At 47.2% G+C, this 19870-nt stretch overlaps 1 protein-coding gene across 1 annotated transcript in view; it reads left to right on the top strand.

Moving 5' to 3' along the window:
* Nucleotides 1–19870, top strand: part of MYO7A (myosin VIIA) — a 151756-nt gene that overhangs the window by 115942 nt on the left and 15944 nt on the right. Inside the window, exons 44-46 of the mRNA XM_078784432.1 lie at nt 9573–9660; nt 9915–10021; nt 10106–10291. Of these exons, the coding sequence (XP_078640558.1) occupies nt 9573–9660; nt 9915–10021; nt 10106–10291 (381 nt within the window). The remainder of the gene's footprint in view (nt 1–9572; nt 9661–9914; nt 10022–10105; nt 10292–19870) is intronic.

Below are 19870 nucleotides of genomic sequence, written 5' to 3'. Positions count from 1 at the left end.
ACAGACAATGGGACTAGGGAATGGGGTAAGGGGAGAGTTGGGGAGTATCGGAGAAGATAGGGGAATATTTACAAGCGGATATGGAGGTCAAATTCCATATTCGCAACAGTATGTATGTATGTATGTATGTCTGTGACCGCTGTTTCTCGACAACCACGGGTCCGATATACTTTAAACTTGCCAGGTATATTGCTGGGGACCCGAGGATGTGCCTTTTCAAGGTTTCATATTAATCGGACAAGTAGTTACCGAGCTATGTCCAAAAAACGATTCAACCAATCAGAGAGCAGCGAGCTATCACGTGTGCCGAACGTGGCGAACAGACTCTGCCTCGGACGGCACATTTGAGAGCGTATTCATTTATTTCACGTTGGAAAACTATGTTGCCGTTAAACTATGTTTTAAAACTAAATAAAACTAATTTGCGATTCATCGTAACTGCGATTTGCGACCTTCCGGACAGTGAAGACTTCACTTCCGGCAGCCAATCACAGAACGCGTTGTTGCGAGCCGAGCCGAGCGCGTGCGCCATTACGGTTCGTAATTCGATTTCTTCCGGAGAAAATAATAATTTCTCGATTTCTTATGCGCATTATTTCTCCCAGAGCGAAGGGCGGAAGCGAAGAGCGTTGTTTTTTTTGTTTACGGGCGTACGGGCGTACGGGCGGGGTAGAGCGTACGGGTAGCGTTTTTTTTTTTTTTTGGCAAGGAACGGGCACCCACGTACGGGCATGCCCTAGTATCTATAATTCCAGTAATCTCTGTATGTCTGTATGTCTGTGACCGCTGTTTCTCGACAACCACGGGTCCGATATACTTTAAACTTGCCAGGTATATTGCTGGGGACCCGAGGATGTGCCTTTTCAAGGTTTCATATTAATCGGAGAAGTAGTTACCGAGCTATGTCCAAAAAACGATTCAACCAATCAGAGAGCAGCGAGCTATCACGTGTGCCGAACGTGGCGAACAGACTCTGCCTCGGACGGCACATTTGAGAGCGTATTCATTTATTTCACGTTGGCAAACTATGTTGCCGTTAAACTATGTTTTAAAACTAATTAAAACTAATTTGCGATTCTTTCGCTTTCCTGCGCGTTTGTGCACGCTATGGCGATTTCTTTACCAAACTCCGCAAGCCGTTCGCTTTGGACCAAACCATTTCATGTAAATAGAGGGGGGGGATTGTCACCGTACTCGCAAGCCGTTCGCTTTGGACCAAACCATTTCATGTAAATAGAGGGGGGGGATTGTCACCGTACTCGCAAACCGTTCGCTTTGGACCAAACCATTTCATGTAAATAGAGGGGGGGGATTGTCACCGTACTCGCAAGCCGTTCGCTTTGGCTTTGCGAATGGACCAAACCATTTCATGTAAATAGAGGGGGGGGGGGGGATATAATTTTAGATATATATATAGTACGGGCATGCCCTAGTATATATACATATACACACAGTCACGTGAAGAAGTAAGTACACCCCATGTAAAGTTTTGACTTTTTCAACATATTTCAACATACAGCTATTTGATCTTCATTTCAACAACATTGATAGATAAAGGTGATGTAATATAACAAATATCATTAAACATTTACATTTTGTAGTCCATTGTATAATTTAAATAAACATAAATGCAAATTTCGCATGTGGAAAAAGTAAGTACACCCCTACATTTATCACTACTTCAAATACCTAAAATTAGAATCAGGTGCAGTGGCTCAGGTGCAAATGATTAGAACATCATTAGAGAGGATCTTGGAGGAACCTGTCTTATTTAAACCTCAGACATTTAGTTTGGTTTGCTCTTTGTTGTTGAAGTGTGTGGCGTCACCATCCCTAGAACAAAAGAGCTCTCTGAGGACTTCAGAAAGAAGGTTATAGATGCCTATGAGTCTGGGAAGGGATTTAAAAAGATCTCCAAACAATTTGAAATCAATCATTCGACTGTCCAGAATATCATCTACAAGTGGAGAAGATTCCAAACAACTGCCAAATTGTTCAGGCCAGGCCGCCCCAGCAAGTTCAGCCCGAGAGAAGACCGCAAGATGCTGAAAGAAGTCTCTAAGAACCCCAGAATGTCATCACGGGACCTACAGGTAGCTCTTGCCACTGTTGATGTCAAAGTGCACGAGTCTACCATTAGAAAGAGGCTGCACAAATTTGATCTACATGTGAGGTGTGCCAGGAGGAAACCTTTGCTGTCGAGAAAGAACATCAGGGCAAGATTAAAGTTTGCCAATGAACACCTCGGCAAAGACCAGCACTTCTGGAACAATGTGCTCTGGACAGATGAGTCAAAGGTCGAGCTATTTGGCCACAGTACCAGAAGACATGTTTGGCGAAAACCAAAGACAGCATTTGACCACAATAACCTGATACCAACTGTAAAGCATGGTGGTGGAAATACAGACTTGGCATTTAATATGGAATATTTTTTTTGTGGGGGTGAACTTACTTTTCAAGATGTCTTAGAACCAAAAGTTCATTGGAATTATGTTGAAATTATTCTAGATTTTGTTAATGTGACCTTTAAAAGAAACAAAAACCACATTTGACATTTCGAAACAAATAAATTGATCCTTGAAAGTGATGTAAACTGATATCGAGCTCAATTCATGGACAGTACTGTGTTAAACTTCTGTACGTTTTCCAGAAGTATCTCTTTATTTTGCACATTAGCCCAAATTTTTTTTAACAAAAACAAAAGTTAAATTACGACTGTGATTACGGACAGTAAAATTACAGTTCAGTACTTCGTGTAACCCCCACGAGCATTCAGGAGAGCACGTACACGTTGAGGCATGCTTTTCACGAGATTTGCCAAGGTTTGGACAGGAATCGCTTGCCATGCAGTGACAATAGCCTGCTGCAATTCACGCACAGAGGTCGGCTGCTGGTCCAAGTGGTCGATTTGACGCGTTAATTCTGCCCACAAGTTCTCTATCGGATTCATATCCGGGGACATGGCAGGCCACTCCATATGCTCTACACCACGGTCAGCAAGAAAGTGTTGGATCATGCGAGCACGATGAGGCCGTGCATTGTCATCTTGGAAGACAAAGTTTCCTCGAAAGGCTGCACGAGCAAATGGAAGCAATGTTTCTTCCAGAATGGCCCTGTACTTGAACTGGTTCAGGTTTCCATTCAGAACAACCAGGTAAGTTTTGCCCCCTGCATGAAAAGCAGCCCAAACGGTCACCCCACCACCTCCAGCTTAGACTCTTGGCACTATACAATCTTTGTTGTAGGCTTCATGCACTTGTCTGCGCACTCGGACGCAGCCATCTTGACGACAGACCAGAAATCTAGACTCGTCACTGAAGATCACGTGATTCCAGTGTCCTGGCTGCCATTGATGGTGCTCTCTGGCCCACTGCAATCGGCGCTGGCGGTGTTGTCTGGTCAGGCGTGGCTTTCTCAGGGGACGCCTGGCACGATAGCCTGCTTGAACCAGTCGTTGGTTGACTAGCCTTCTGGATACAGGCACATTTGTCAGTTGCTGCCACTCAGCCCTAAGCCGATTCGCTGACTTGGTACGGCCATTGCGGACTAACCGGTGCAGCTGGCGATCATCCCTCCTTGTGGTTCTGCGGGGACGTCCTGGCCTCGGTATTGGAGTAGGGACACCCCTCTGAGCATTTCGTTTCAGGATCTTTGACACCTGACCTTGAGTGATGCCATACAGCCGAGCAATAGCACGCTGTTTCATGCCGTAATTTCGTAAAGCCACCACTCCATGACAAACAGCATTGTCGAGTTGATGGACCATCTCCAGAGGAAGCGGCAATAACTTTAGGAGATGTGCAGCAGTTGTTTTCCACTAATACAGAACGCAACAACCCTTGTATACCCGACTGTGAAGCCAATCATCAAATGCACCTGTCCGTACATTTTGCCACGCCACCTGTGATATAATAATCTATCTATAATTCCAGTAATCTCTGTGTGTATGTTTGTATGTTTGTATGTTTGTATGTTTGTATGTATGTATGTATGTATGTTTGTCTGTGACCGCTGTTTCTCGACAACTACCGGTCCGATATACTTTAAACTTGCCAGGTATATTGCTGGGGACCCGAGGATGTGCCTTTTCAAGGTTTCATATTAATCGGACAAGTAGTTACCGAGCTATGTCCAAAAAACGATTCAACCAATCAGAGAGCAGCGAGCTATCACGTGTGCCGAACGTGGCGAACAGACTCTGCCTCGGACGGCACATTTGAGAGCGTATTCATTTATTTCACGTTGGCAAACTATGTTGCCGTTAAACTATGTTTTAAAACTAATTACGTGCACGCTATGGCGATTTCTTTACCAAACTCCGCAAGCCGTTCGCTTTGGACCAAACCATTTCATGTAAATAGAGGGGGGGGATTGTCACCGTACTCGCAAGCCGTTCGCTTTGGACCAAACCATTTCATGTAAATAGAGGGGGGGGATATAATTTTAGATATAGATATAGTACGGGCATGCCCTAGTAATAATAATAATAATAATACATTTATTTTATATAGCGCTTTTCAAGAAGCCCAAAGACGCTTTGACAGAGTACAAAAAACAAGTACAAAAAGACAAAAATCAATAGGTAAATAATCAAAGCAAAAGGAAGGAGCAGGAGAAGAGATAGTCAGGGGTTAAATGCTGTGGGTTAAATGTTGAATGCAGTGTTGAACAGGTGGGTCTTGAGTGATGTTTTGAATGTGGTGAGTGAGGAGGAGTCTTTGATGGTGTGAGGTAGTGAGTTCCAGAGGGTGGGAGCAGCGATGGAGAAGGCCCTGTCCCTCCAGGATCTGAATTTGGTCCAGATGGGGGGGGGGGGGGGGGGTCAGGAGGTTGGTACCAGCAGAGCGGAGGTTGCGGGTGGGAGTGTGTCTGGAGAGGAGGTCAGCCAGGTAGGATGGGGCCAGGTTATGGAGGGCTTTGTAGGTCAAGAGGAGGATTTTGTACTGGATTCTCTGGGGGATGGGGAGCCAGTGAAGCTTGTAAAGGATGGGGGTGATGTGGTCACGGGTCCGGGAATGGGTGAGTAGACGGGCAGCGGAGTTCTGAATGTATTGGAGTTTATTGGTGATTATTGAGGGTGAACCATAGAGGAGGCTGTTGCAGTAGTCCAGACGGGAGGTGATGAAGGCGTGGATGAGGGTTTCTGCAGCCGTGGAGGAGAGGGATGGACGGAGTCGGGCGATGTTTTTCAGGTGAAAGAAGGCTGTCTTTGTGATGTGTTTAGTGTATTTGTCGAAGGAGAGGGTTTGGTCAAAGATGATGCCAAGATTCCGGATGTGAGGGGAGGTGGATACTGGGAAACCGTCGATGTTGAGGGCAAAGTTATGGGTGGATTTGGTGAGCGTTTTTAGGCCAATGATGATTATTTCAGATTTATCATAGTTAAGTTTGAGGAAGTTGATTTGAAGCCAGGATTTTATTTCAGTGATGCAGTTTGTCAGGATAGAGTGGGTGGCGGTGGAGATGGATTTGGTGGAGATGAAAACCTGGATGTCATCGGCGAAGCAGTGGAATTGGAGACCATGACGGTGGATTAAGTGACCAAGGGGGGACAGGTACAGGATGAAGAGGAGGGGCCAAGAACTGAACCTTGGGGGACACCTTGGGGGAGGGGAGCAGTGGGGGATTTTCAGCTATTGATGGAGATGAACTGGCGTCTGTCAGAGAGGTATGATTTGATCCAAGAGAGGGCAGTGCCGGTAATGTTAAAGGTGGTTTCAAGTCGGGTGAGGAGGATGGTGTGATTGATGGTGTCAAAGGCGGCGCTGAGGTCGAGGAGGATGAGAATGTTGAGGTTGCCAGCGTCAGAGGAGAGGAGAAGGTCGTTGGTGATTTTGAGGAGAGCAGTTTCAGTACTGTGGTTGGAGCGGAATCCGGATTGGAATGTTTCATACAGGTTATTGGCAGAGAGGTGATGTTTGAGTTGAGTGGCTACAGACCGTTCCAAAACTTTTGACAGAAAGGGTAGGTTGGAGATGGGTCTGAAGTTATTTAGGGTGTCAGGGTTGAGTCCAGGTTTTTTCAGAATGGGGGTAACAGCAGCAATTTTGAGGGATGGTGGGACGATGCCTGTAGACAGGGAGGAGTTTATTTTTGCAGTGATAAGTGGAGAGAGAGCAGGAAGGGAGGCCTTGACAAAGCTGGAGGGGATGGGGTCAAGAGTGCAGGTGGCAGTTTTCATTCCTATGAGGAGTTCAGAGAGGTCAGTAGGGGAGACTGGGGAGAATTGAGACAGGGGTTGGCAGGATAAGGGGGGGGGGGCAGGTGGTTTGAGGGGGAGCGCGTGCGGTGGTGGTTAAGCTGTTGTAGAAGTGAATTGTGAGACCTGTTTTATTGTGGAGTCTTTCAAGTTGGCGAGCACGAGTTTTCATCAGGCGGAGTTCAGGGGTAAACCAGGGAGCAGAATGGGTGAAAGAAACTGTTTTGGTTTTTATAGGCGCAAGCTGGTCAAGGCAGGAGGAGAAAGGGTGGTTGTAGTAGTCAGTGAGGTCAGAAGGGGTGTGGAGGTCAACGAAGGGAGAAGTGGACATTTTATCAGAGAGGGTGGATGAGAATGAGGTAGGTGAAAGAGCGTTTAGCTTACGGAAGTTGATAGTGCGATAATGCCTTGGTGCTGTTGATGGTCATAGTGATGGCTAAGTGGTCAGAGAGGGTGAGGTCGGAGCCAGAGAGATGGTGCAAAATTAATCCAGTTGAGCAGACAAGGTCCAGAATGTGACCACGGTTATGGGTAAGAAAGTTGACATGTTGAGTGAGGTTAAAGCAGGTGAGTAAATCAGTGAAGTCAGTGGTTATTGTGGAGTCAGTGGAGTCCATGTGGAAATTGAAATCACCGAGGAGGAGGATTGAGGGGGAGAGGGAACAGAGCTGGGTCAGAAAGTAGGAGAAGTCAGACAGGAATTATGGGTGTGGTTTGGGAGGGCGGTAGACGACAGCCATGACTGACTGTGTGTGACCAGAGAGTTTAAAAGCCAGGCGTTCAAATGATGGAGCAGATGAGATGGAGATGAGGCTGGTCTTGATGTCTTGTCGGTGAATTACGGCAATTCCACCACCTTGGCCCTCCGAGCGTGGTTTATTGATGTAAGAATATCCATTGGGTGTAGTGAGGTTGAGTGAGAAGTAGTCCAGAGGTTGTTGCCAGGTTTCAGTGAGACAGAGAAAGTCCAGTTTATTTTCCAGAATGTAGTCGTTCAGGATGAGGCTTTTGTTGTTGAGGGACCGGGTATTGAACAGGGTGAGCTTGATGTTGTTTTGTACGGTGGGGATGAACTCAGGTGATTTAGCCAGGGTTTGCAGACAGGAGGTGCGATCGTGTGCGTTGCTGTGACCAGGTGTGCTGGGACGATGAGTGGGAGTGCGCTGAGCCGACCAGAGTACGGGAATGGAGTGACCTGTTTGTAAGTAAACAAACTTACGACCGGAGCCTCTATGAATGTATCTGGGTCGTCGCAGGAGTCCGTGGTACTTGATTGTAGAGATGCATGATGGGGTGGAGTGAGTATTGAGCAGAAGAAGCCTTGCGGCGGAGTACCTCAGAGCCATGCCAGGCAGGAGCGAAGGGACGAGTACGAGGCCAAGGTCGAGGAGGCAAAGCGGCAAACGCAGCGGCAAACGACCGCAGCCGCTAATCAAGACCACAGCGGCAAACAGCCATCGCCGCAAACAACGGCCACAAACAACGGGAGCGGGCCTGAGGAAACAGTGGAGGAGCCGGGCAGGCTAAGCCAGGAGCAGAGCCGGGACCGAGCAGAGGGCAGACCCAACTGTCACAAATCCGCCACGACCACCAGAAAAGCAAACTATGTACAATGGCCCAGTCGGAGAAGCGGCGAACAAGTAACGCCAGCGTCCTCTCCAGACCGGACCGGAAGCGGAGGGTTGTTGTCTGTTGTTGTAATATAATCCTGTTGTTGACTTCTTGCTGCGACAGACAATCAGTGACATGGTTCTTTTAACAAATAAATCACCAAAGTGTAAAGGAAACTCACCAGATTGATATACTGAGTTAAGGAAGTAAGTAAACACAAGTCAAGAAAAAAAAATATATTCCATATTAAATGCCAAGTCTGTATTATGATTTGGGGGCAGCTTTGCTGCATCAGGGCCTAGGCAGCTCACCATCATAGAATCCACTATGAATTATTAATTGTACCAGAGGGTGCTTGAGGATAATGTGAGGCCATCTGTCGGAAAGTTGAAGCTCAACCGAAGGTGGACCTTGCAACATGACAATGACCCTAAAAATACCAGTAAATCCACCAAGGAATGGCTGAAAAGAAAGAAATGGAGGGTTCTGGAATGGCCAAGTCAAAGCCCAGATCTAAATCCCATCGAGATGTTGTGGGGGGATTTGAAACGAGCTGTGCATGCAAGAAACCCCTCAAACATCGCACAGCTGAAAGAATTCTGCATGGAGGAGTGGGCAAAAATTTCTCCCAGTCAACGTCAGAGACTGGTAGACAGTTATAAGAAACGCCTACTTGAGGTTGTTTCTGCCAAAGGGGGCAATACCACCTATTAGAGCCAAGGGTGTACTTACTTTTTCCACATGCGAAATTTGCATTTATATTTATTTAAATTATACAATGGACTACAAAATGTAAATGTTTCATAATATTTGTTATATTATATCACCTTTATCTATCAATATTGTTGAAATGAAGATCAAATAGCTGTATGTTGAAATATGTTGAAAAAGTCAAAACTTTACATGGGGTGTACTTACTTTTTCATGTGATTGTATATACTATATATATTGTATACAAGATCAAGGTTCGTGTAAGAGCTAACACATTAAACACAAAATATATATAACCTAATAAAGGGAGCGGGAGCCAAGAGGGGGAGAGAGAGGGAAGCACACAAGCACAACAACAGTAGAGAACAAGGACTTTGAGAGATCTGTGAAAGGGAGAGGGCTGGGGCAGGGGAGTGGTGGAGGGGGCAGGGGGGAGGGGTACACGGTATGAAGTAAATGAACACTACTAGGAATTTCAGGAAAGAAGTTGGAGATTGAAAGAGGTGGATTTGGGGTGTTTTAATGGAGGTAGAAAAGATCAAGGTTTTGGATGGGGGAAGATGAGAGATGGTGGTGAACAGCTGTTTTAAAGGCCCGGAGGGAGGAGTGGGATTGAAGAGAGTGAGGGAGTTTGTTGCAGAGGTGGGAGAAAAGAGGAATGAAAGAGTGAAGGTGAATAGAGAGTCTTGATTTTGGCAGTTTAACCAGAAGAGGGTTGCAGGAATATCTTGTGCCTCCTACAGAACTATTTGGGGGACACAGCACAGACAGAGCAGGGGGAGTTAGACCAGAGAGGAGTCGGTAGAAGACAGAAAGCCCACCAACCTGCCTGCGGTGAGAGAGAGAAAGAGAGAGAGAGAGAGAGAGAGAGAGAGAGAGAGAGAGAGAGAGAGAGAGAGAGAGAGAGAGAAAGAGAAAGAGAAAGAGAAAGAGAAAGAGAAAGAGAAAGAGAAAGAGAAAGAGAAAGAGAAAGAGAAAGAGAAAGAGAAAGAGAAAGGCCCTCAGTGTATATTGTATGTTATACTGATTCTAATTGTATTTGCCTATACAGGTGATCAGTGTGCCGGAAGGAGATTTCTTTTTTGACTTTGTGCGTCATCTTACTGACTGGATCCGCAAGATATGTCCATCCAGGGAGGGTAAGTGAACTTTTGCAAACGTCACCGGAACTAGGTAGTGGAGAATCCAGAAAATCTAGAAATAATCTTGCAAACAACCTGGCATTAAAAGAGCATCGGTAAAATATCAGGGTAAATCTTCTTGTAATCAATGATTTAATCATAAACTTAGCCATTCACAAATTTCACTGAAACATTTCCATGGTGAAAAAAGTGAACAGTGATGTCATTAAAAGATTTAAATAATGGACATGGCAATTGTGTGTGCATTACAGCACCAATGCCATCGCTCACCTACCAGATCTTCTTCATGAAAAAATTATGGACAAATATGGTACCTGGAAAGGACCTGGTGGCAGATTCCATATTTCACTACCATCAGGTATATTTGATTCTTTGAAATGAAAGTTGCTCGGGAGTCGCTCCACTTGATGAGTGAATTCAGAATGACTTTATGCACTTGAAGGAGTTTCCCAAGTACTTGCGTGGGTACCACAAGTGTACCAAAGAAGATGCAGCACAGTTAGCTGCACTCATCTATCGTGTACACCACCATGAAGACAAGTCCCACTTCCTGTCCATCGTTCGCTCCCTGCGTGACTTGCTCCCCAAAGACCTGATCTGTCAACTCCCTCCTGATGATTGGAAGAGGGTAATTCTCTGCCATAACTTGCTCTATTATCCATTACACTGTTTTTCCACCATCATTGTGCTATAAATAATTTATTACCCCCACGCGCACGAAGCAAAAAGTGGGGTTAAGCAAATGATTCACTCTGTCTGTCTGTCTGTCTGTCTGTCTACAGACGTCAGTGTATGGTCGATGAACTATACTTAATTTCAATTGAATGATACATTTTGAATACTGTAGAACACAAATCGGACCATTCATTTGAACACATTGAACCTGCAGTTTAGCAGTACTTATTGCTCTGAAATTGACAAAATGTACGAAATATCGTCCCGATTGCGCATGCGCAGAGAGGGGTAGGGTAATCGTTTTTGTCTGTCTGCTTGTCTGGCAATCCAACAAGATTGAAAATCATTCCAAACAGGAAACTTCCTGTTTTCAGGCATGTCATAAAGGGCACAAACAACAGGCACGAATAATTAATTTAACATGTTAAATAAGGTGATGTAAAATATTTATGCCGGCTCATGCCCTGAGGGCAGAGTGACTGTGAGATTCAGCATTCAGTTAAATATGGTGATGCCCAGCATTGTTTGGTTAGTGCAAAACACAAAGCAACATTTTAAAGGACCTTTCCCATGTCCTTAAAAAAACAAAAAAACTTGTGCAGCTACGTTTGAACATGTAATGCAGGCCCGTGCACGGGGGGGTGAGGTGGGTGGTGCGTTTGGTGTGTACGCACCTTCTCCTTCTTGATTACTGTGTTTCATTGAACGCTCGTGTTAATGTAAAAGCCAAACCCATTCAAGTTTGTTTGTTTTTTGTCCCAGACCTGTCTTGCACGAACAGGCCCGCGGCACGGAGACAGATGTTATTTTTGCTGGTATTCCCGAGTCTGCATTTTCATTGAATTTTGATTGGTCAATATATCTTTCAATTAGTCCATATGTGTAAGAATGGAATGAGCAAAGTTGCACGACTGTGGTGTTTTCAGTTACCAAGCAGCTAGCTTGCGCTTGCAAAGCCAGCCGTTCCGTATCAACAGTTTTGATTGGAGTGCTTGCTGGAATGCTTAAGCTGCTTGGTCAGTGCTCCAGAGCTCTCTGGCGAGATGGGAGCTATATTAGACATACAGTGCCAATAATGATCTTGGTGATGACAAAATAATACTGATTGAATTGATGGCCATACCCAGGGACGCCGTAAGGGGGGACAAGTTCGGATGATTCCAAGGGCCCTGCACTGACGGGGGCCCTAAAAATTATGAGAACATAAGGTAAAAATGTGCGCACGTGCTTCATAGGGGCCCATTGTGATATATTTTCATGGGGCCCAAAATACCTGGCGGAACCCTGGCCACACCCGTCGGGCGTGCACCCATCCCACAATGGGCATGATGGTGCGGCGTGCAAGCAATCCCACAATGGGCATGATGGTGCGGCGTGCAAGCAATCCCACAATGGGCATGATGGTGCGGCGTGCAAGCAATCCCACAATGGGCATGATGGTGCGGCGTGCAAGCAATCCCACAATGGGCATGATGGTGCGGCGTGCAAGCAATCCCACAATGGGCATGATGGTGCGGCGTGCAAGCAATCCCACAATGGGCATGATGGTGCGGCGTGCAAGCAATCCCACAATGGGCATGATGGTGCGGCGTGCAAGCAATCCCACAATGGGCATGATGGTGCGGCGTGCAAGCAATCCCACAATGGGCATGATGGTGCGGCGTGCAAGCAATCCCACAATGGGCATGATGGTGCGGCGTGCATCCTATCCCACAATGGGCATGATGGTGCGGCGTGCATCCTATCGCACAATGGGCATGATGGTGCGGCGTGCATCCTATCCCACAATGGGCATGATGGTGCGGCGTGCATCCTATCCCACAATGGGCATGATGGTGCGGCGTGCATCCTATCCCACAATGGGCATGATGGTGCGGCGTGCATCCTATCCCACAATGGACATGATGGTGCGGCGTGCATCCTATCGCACAATGGGCATGATGGTGCGGCGTGCAAGCAATCCCACAATGGGCATGATGGTGCAGCGTGCAAGCAATCCCACAATGGGCATGATCATGATGGTGCGGCGTGCATCCTATCCCACAATGGGCATGATGGTGCAGCGTGCATCCTATCCCACAATGTGCATGATGGTACGGCGTGCATCCTATCGCACAATGGGCATGATGGTGCGGCGTTGCTTCCTATCCCACAATGGGCATGATGGTGCGGCATGCATCCGATCCCACAATGGGCATGATGGTGCGGCGTGCATCCTATCCCACAATGGGCATGATGGTGCGGCGTTGCTTCCTATCCCACAATGGGCATGATCATGATGGTGCGGCGTGCATCCCATCCCACAACGGGCATGGTGGTGCGGCGAGCATCCTATCCCACAATGGGCATGATGGTGCGGCGTGCATCCTATCCCACAATGGGCATGATGGTGCGGCGTGCATCCTATCCCACAATGGGCATGATAGTGCGGCGTGCATCCTATCCCACAATGGGCATGGTGGTGCGGCGTGCATCCTATCCCACAATGGGCATGATGGTGCGGCGTGCATCCTATCCCACAATGGGCATGATAGTGCGGCGTGCATCCTATCCCACAATGGGCATGATGGTGCGGCGTGCATCCTATCCCACAATGGGCATGATAGTGCGGCGTGCATCCTATCCCACAATGGGCATGATAGTGCGGCGTGCATCCTATCCCACAATGGGCATGATGGTGCGGCGTGCATCCTATCCCACAATGGGCATGATGGTGCGGAGTGCATCCTATCCCACAATGGGCATGATGGTGCGGCGTGCATCCTATCCCACAATGGGCATGATGGTGCGGAGTGCATCCTATCCCACAATGGGCATGATGGTGTGGCGCCATCATGCTCTCAGGGGGCAATATTTTGAAGCGCCGCTTCCCCGATTACACCACCGCCCCTCCACTCATCAAAAAACCTGCGTACGGGCCTTTAAAAAAAATCTTGCTGTATGTTTTGCACTCAACAAACAGTGCTCGGCAACACCATAATTATCTGAATGCTTGATGTCACAGTTAATCTGCCCTCAGGGCATGCGTCAGCATGAATATTTTAACAGGTAATGTTAAACTGAAGGTTTTTGAAAGTGCGAAAAAGGCGATTTGTGTTGTACAGTGTTTAAGTATATAATTAAATTGAAATAAAATTAAGATTTTAAAGGCTGTAGAAGAAAAACAAAAACCAACTTTAATCTGAACTTTACCGCCAATGATGCACCCTCTTTTACACCACCTTATTTAATAAGTTAAATTAGTTATTCGTACCTGTTGTTTGTGTCCTTTATGACATCCCTAAAAACAGCAATGAGTGCATTTGTGCCTTACTTCCTTCTTCCTTTATTTTGAACTTACCCAATAGCTAAAAGTTTATCTCCTTGCTATTTCAGCTGTCTCGTCTCGGTTTGATTCCAACAGATTGAATATAAATGACTATATATGGTCCCTGTGTCATAGTAATGACCCGTCCAGGAATACAGCCCTTGCCAAGAGACTCCTTCAGCAGGACCGACCCTCTGTGAGGAGAAAAAAAAAGGATGATAGATTGAAGATGATGGAAAACAATTCCATTAATCCTTTGCAGGTAGAACATTGCATCAGAGGACACAATCATTTCAGAGGAGACTACACTTCACAAAATAAATCATGGGATCTATGATATCCACATGCTCATGCTTGCAGATTTGGCGCCCAGCTCAAGGAGCATCCGAGGGACAGCACACTTTGTGATGCGATCCCCGACCTGCGAAACACCAATCCGACAGTTCCTAATCTGCTTGCGAATTGAACCTGGACTAGACAGGTTAAAATTAAATGCGCGACCACTGCACCGACCTGTCAGACCAGGCAGGCAAAGGTATCTATGTACCTGATGTAATTCCAAATCTCTCCCACGAGAAGAGATGGGCATTGGTGGTGCCATCACCAGCAGAAGCTCCATGATGTTTAAATGTCAAAGTGACACCAATTCAAGGATCATACTGGGATTGGCAGGACAGTCCAGAAGTACACACACTCGCCTCTGAGCAGCCGAGATGGAATCCTGAATCTTTAGTGATCGTTTGAATCCCGACCCAGCTATAAACGGTCATCCTGGTGTTTCACAGGCAGGGCGAGGCATCATTGTGGGCACCGTCCCTCAGACGGGCAATTATACTGGGTGTCCCATATGCCAGCATCAGTTGGTGGATTTTAAAGATGCCACGGTGAAGAAGAAGAAGAAGAAGAAGAAGAAGAACATCATACTGTCAAGCAACAAATGGCAAGAATATTATTCTGGCAACTGATTAAACATCTTTATTAATTGGTTTCAAAAATGAGCTTTATTAAAACATATATAATTAGCCCCCGTTGGACTTAGTCCGAAACGGGGGTTTATGGATTGCGTCTCGTCCGTCCGTGCGTGTGTCCGTCTGCGGCTATATGTCGGACTTGGACGTGTACGGACCGATTTTGTTCATACTTGGCACAAATACAATACATGATGGTGTACATATATGCACATCATTTTCTTTCGAGATCAGATCCAAGATGGCCGACTGGCGGCCATTTAAGTTGTAAAAACTCGATGTTGAAATGTCCTCAACCATTTCTCAGATGTGCATTTTCCGATCTGTTCAAACTTGTGTTAAGGATTTATGTGAATTTATGTGAATTACTATTCAGGTCATTGCTTATTAATGTTTATTCTATTAAAGGTTGTTGTGGTTAAATGGTTAGAGGCGCTCTGGGTAACAGGAGACCGGAAACGGGATGGTGAACCGGAAGAAAAAGAAAAAGACAAGGTCCGGGAGAAGCGGCCATCTTCTTGTGATCGCCCAGCTCCGACGCGAGCGGTGTCGATATTGAGCAGCGTGGGGGACGCTGCGTTTGAAAGCCCGTCTGGCGAAAGGAGTTACCTGCGCGGGGTAATTACCGATTACACGTCAAGTTGCCGTGGGTTCGTGCACGGAACCAAGCGTCCGGCACAGTTCGCCTCAACGTCTACAAGGACGCGTACGGGTCGCACCTTGGGCCTCGCGCGCTTTGCTTTGCCCGCTTTGCTTTGCAAGGAGGTGTGCGCTGCAGCAGCTGTTCTCGGTACCCGACGTGCACATTTGGAACACGTCAGCCAGGGGTTCGTTCAACCGCCCGTGTGCGGAGAAGTCGACCTTCACCTTGGTCTGGAGGGGCCCAGAGACATTGTGAGGGACAGTGATCATTGAGGGGTCGTGAGTGGGGAAAGGGGGGAAATATATGAGATGGCCATCTTAGTAATATTGGTGATTGATTGTTGATGGTTGTTGATTGATTGGGGAATATATTATTGAGTAATCCGGATCCTTGGTGTGGGGTTTCTTATTGACTTGAATTATTGTGTCTTTCATATTGATTGCGCTACGAAAGCGTATAAATCAGAGATCTTTCTGGCGGGGTCCTCCCACGGTCCGGGGGTCACCAAGACCAGGTAGTTACTGGGAGGACCACGTAACAGAAATTGGGGGCTCGTCCAATTGAATTCCGGGATATAAAATTGTATAAAATAATAAAATAATATTTTTATTAATTAAAATTTATTAATTAAGTATTAATTGGTAAATTTTTGGGAAATTGTGGTAAAGTTTTGGGTGAAGGTTAACGGGTTAACGATAGGCACCATGGCGTTTGTGGCACAGAACTTTGCGGTAACCCCAAGTGAGGCACAGTTCCGAGCGTTACTAAAGTCGGACCTCTTGAAATTGGCCAAGCATTTTAACTTGGAGGTCCGAACTAATTTGAGGAAGGCAGAGTTGCAGACCACGGTGATACAATCTATGGTGGGATTAGGAACATGGGACGAGTTAGCCTGGCAGTGGCTACCCGAAGAACCAGAAGACGTTGAGCTCCGGAAACTGGAGTTGCAATTACGGAGCCAGGAACGGATCAAAGAAGAGGAAAGGAAAGCAGAAGAGAGGAGAGAAGAGAAACAAGCAGAGGAAAGGAGAGTGGAACGAGAACTCCAGGAAAGGTTAAAAGAAGAAGAAAGGAAAGCAGAAAAGGAAAGAGCAGAAGAAGAAAGGAAAGCAGAAAAGGAAAGAGCAGAAGAGGAAAGGAAAGCAGAAGAGAGGAGAGAAGAGAAACAAGCAGAGGAAAGGAGAGTGGAACGAGAACTCCAGGAAAGGTTAGCAGAAGAAGAAAGGAAAGCAGAAAAGGAAAGAGCAGAAGAAGAAAGGAAAGCAGAAGAGAGGAGAGAAGACAAACAAGCAGAGGAAAGGAGAGTGGAACGAGAACTCCAGGAAAGGTTAGAAGGGAGAAAAGCAGAGGAGAGGAGAGCTGCAAGGGAACTCGAAGCAGAGGAGAGAAAAGCCGAAAGGGAATTGAAGGAACGTGATCTGGCGCTTCAGCAAGAAATTAAATTCAAGGAGCTGGATTTAATGAGAGAACGGGGAGAGGTACCACCCTTGCTGACGGGGTCGACACCTAGCCAGAACACTTGGGAGGTGGGCAGACATGTGAGGCTGGTTCCACCCTTCAGTGAAAAGGAAGTCACTCAATTTTTTCCACACTTTGAGAAAGTGGCTCGACAGTTAAACTGGCCGGAGGAGGCCTGGACCATACTAGTGCAAAGTGTGCTGGTGGGTAAAGCTCAAGAGATTTATTCGGCGCTACCAATGGACCAATGTGCAGATTATGAGGTATTGAAGAAGCACATCCTCAAAGCCTATGAGTTGGTTCCTGAAGCTTACCGGCAAAAATTCAGGAATGCCAGGAAGAGGGAGAGTGAGACCCATGTGGAGTTTGCCAGAGTGAAAGAAAACATGTTTGATTGGTGGTGTGAGTCGAAAAGGAGTCGGGAACGACTTCGAAGCATTGCGTGACCTGATGCTGGTGGAGGAATTTCAACAGTGTGTCCATGAGGACATCAAAGTGTACCTGCAGGAAAAGAAAGTACCAAAGTTGTGGGACGCAGCCACCATGGCAGATGATTATGCCTTAACACACCGGATAGGGGTCCACACACCTAGCTCCTCGCCTAGACTTCAGCAGGGGAGTTATGGAACACCCGGTGCGGAGAACGACAATACATGGCGGCGGCCTCGAGAGGATTATGGGGACAACGCGGATACCCCAACTGTTCGAAATCAGAGGGCTACAGGCCCAAGACAAACTTATTTCCCGGGGGGCCCGAGGCAGACCACGAGTTTTTCCTCCGGGCCTACTTGCGCCTTTTGCAAAAAACCTGGACACTTGATGTCCAGTTGTTACCTCATGAAAAGGGACAACCCAGAGCGGAGTCCGACTATTACCCCTCCGAATGTGATGGCTAGCGTAAGAAATCGCCCACAGAAGAGTTACCAACCATTTATTTATGAGGGGTTTGTCTCACTCGAGGGAGACTTGACTAACCCAAGACCTGTTAGGGTATTGAGGGACACAGGAGCCCATCAATCCTTAATGCTTGAAGGCATTTTGCCATTGTCAAAGAGTACCGCAACTGGTGATAGTGTTCGGTTACAAGGGATCGGTGGCTGTGTTAGTGCCCCACTTCATGTCATCCATTTGGAATCCGATTTGGTGTCAGGACCGGTCACCGTCGGTTTACAAGCCACGCTTCCTGTAGAGGGGGTATCTGTGATTATCGGGAATGATTTGGCCGGGGGGCAAATTTATGGTAACCCGAGGGTGGGTAAAGAGCCCCGCAGGGGAAATAACACCACCCCAGCTCGGGATGGCGACAAAAGTTCGAAGTTATTCGTAGGGGGACTGAACTTCAACACAGAGGAAGAAGTTCTGACCTCTGTCTTCAACAGATATGGGCCGCTGGTGGAAGTGCGGGTGGTAAAAGACAGGGAAACGCAACGGTCAAGAGGGTTCGGCTTTGTCACTTTTGCAAGCACAAGAGACGCCAGGGAGGCAGAGAAGAATTGGAATGGTAAGGATTTGGAGGGTCGGACCATAACAGTAGGGAAGGCATTTCGTAGGCGTTGAGAGGTCTACAGAAGAGGACCACTTGGCGGTAGTTTTGGTGTGGGCAGCAGCCGATATTACTATGGAGGCTCCCAGAGTTACGGCATCTCCCGAAAGAATGATTGGCAGAGGACTGGCCGAGAAGGAGACCGCCAGTCAGGGGACTGCTGGGACAAGGGGTCCCACCGTAACTGTTAGGAGTCCGGAGAAGTTGAAGCACTCTATATACGGTGGAGCCGCCGAGCCGGGGCTCCTACACGGGCTAACCGTGAACGCCACATTCTTAAAAGGCGTCCCGGTAGGGAACGTTCCAACACGGACTAACCGTGAACTCCACGTTCTTAAAGGCGTCCATGTAATGAACTTTCCTCCCCGGACTAACCGTGAACCCCACATTCCTTAAGGCGTCCATGTAGTGAGTACTCAGCTGGGCCTCCATCCAAGAGCAACTATAAGTTGTTGACGCTTTGTCCAGAGTGAATTAATCTGGGGGTTTTGGTGAAATTTTGTTGCTTTATTTTAAAGTGATAATTGTGCCCGGGGGGAACTGAGGATTTGGGGGTGTAAGTTATCGGGTTTGTTTATCAAAGTTGGCCGGCAAAGAAAGTTTTCGCTGGGTTCAAACTTTCTTTCTTGAAGGGGGGGAGTGTTACGGATTTATGTGAATTACTATTCAGGTCATTGCTTATTCATGTTTATTCTATTAAAGGTTGTTGTGGTTAAATGGTTAGAGGCGCTCTGGGTAACAGGAGACCGGAAACGGGATGGTGAACCGGAAGAAAAAGAAAAAGACAAGGTCCGGGAGAAGCGGCCATCTTCTTGTGATCGCCCAGCTCCGACGCGAGCGGTGTCGATATTGAGCAGCGTGGGGGACGCTGCGTTTGAAGGCCCGTCTGGCGAAAGGAGTTACCTGCGCGGGGTAATTACCGATTACACGTCAAGTTGCCGTGGGTTCGTGCACGGAACCAAGCATCCGGCACTGTTCGCCTCAACGTCTACAAGGACGCGTACGGGTCGCACCTTGGGCCTCGCGCGCTTTGCGAGCCGCGCTTTGCTTTGCCCGCTTTGCTTTGCAAGGAGGTGTGCGCTGCAGCAGCTGTTCCCGGTACGCGACGTGCACGTTTGGAACACGTCAGCCAGGGGTTCGTTCAACCGCCCGTGTGCGGAGAAGTCGACCTTCACCTTGGTCTGGAGGGGCCCAGAGACATTGTGAGGGGCAGTGACCATTGAGGGGTCGTGAGTGGGGAAAGGGGGGAAATATATGAGATGGCCATCTTGGTAATATTGGTGATTGATTTGTTGATGGTTGTTGATTGATTGGGGAATATATTATTGAGTAATCCGGATCCTTGGTGTGGGGTTTCTTATTGACTTGAATTATTGTGTCTTTCATATTGATTGCGCTACGAAAGCGTATAAATCAGAGATCTTTCTGGCGGGGTCCTCCCACGGTCCGGGAGTCACCAAGACCAGGTAGTTACCGGGAGGACCACGTAACACTTGGCATACCGATAAGAATGTTGGCTTACATATGGACGTTATTCTTGCCCTGTGCTTTTTCTGGTCTTCATTGATGATCTCTTCGACTCTCCGGAAAATCCTCTCTGTCTCTCTGCTGAT

Source organism: Myxine glutinosa, chromosome 9 (genome assembly GCF_964187855.1).
Source record: "Myxine glutinosa chromosome 9, kmMyxGlut1.1, whole genome shotgun sequence".
NCBI classification, from domain to species: Eukaryota; Metazoa; Chordata; class Myxini; order Myxiniformes; family Myxinidae; genus Myxine; species Myxine glutinosa.
This window is presented reverse-complemented; position numbering and strand designations above follow the sequence as displayed.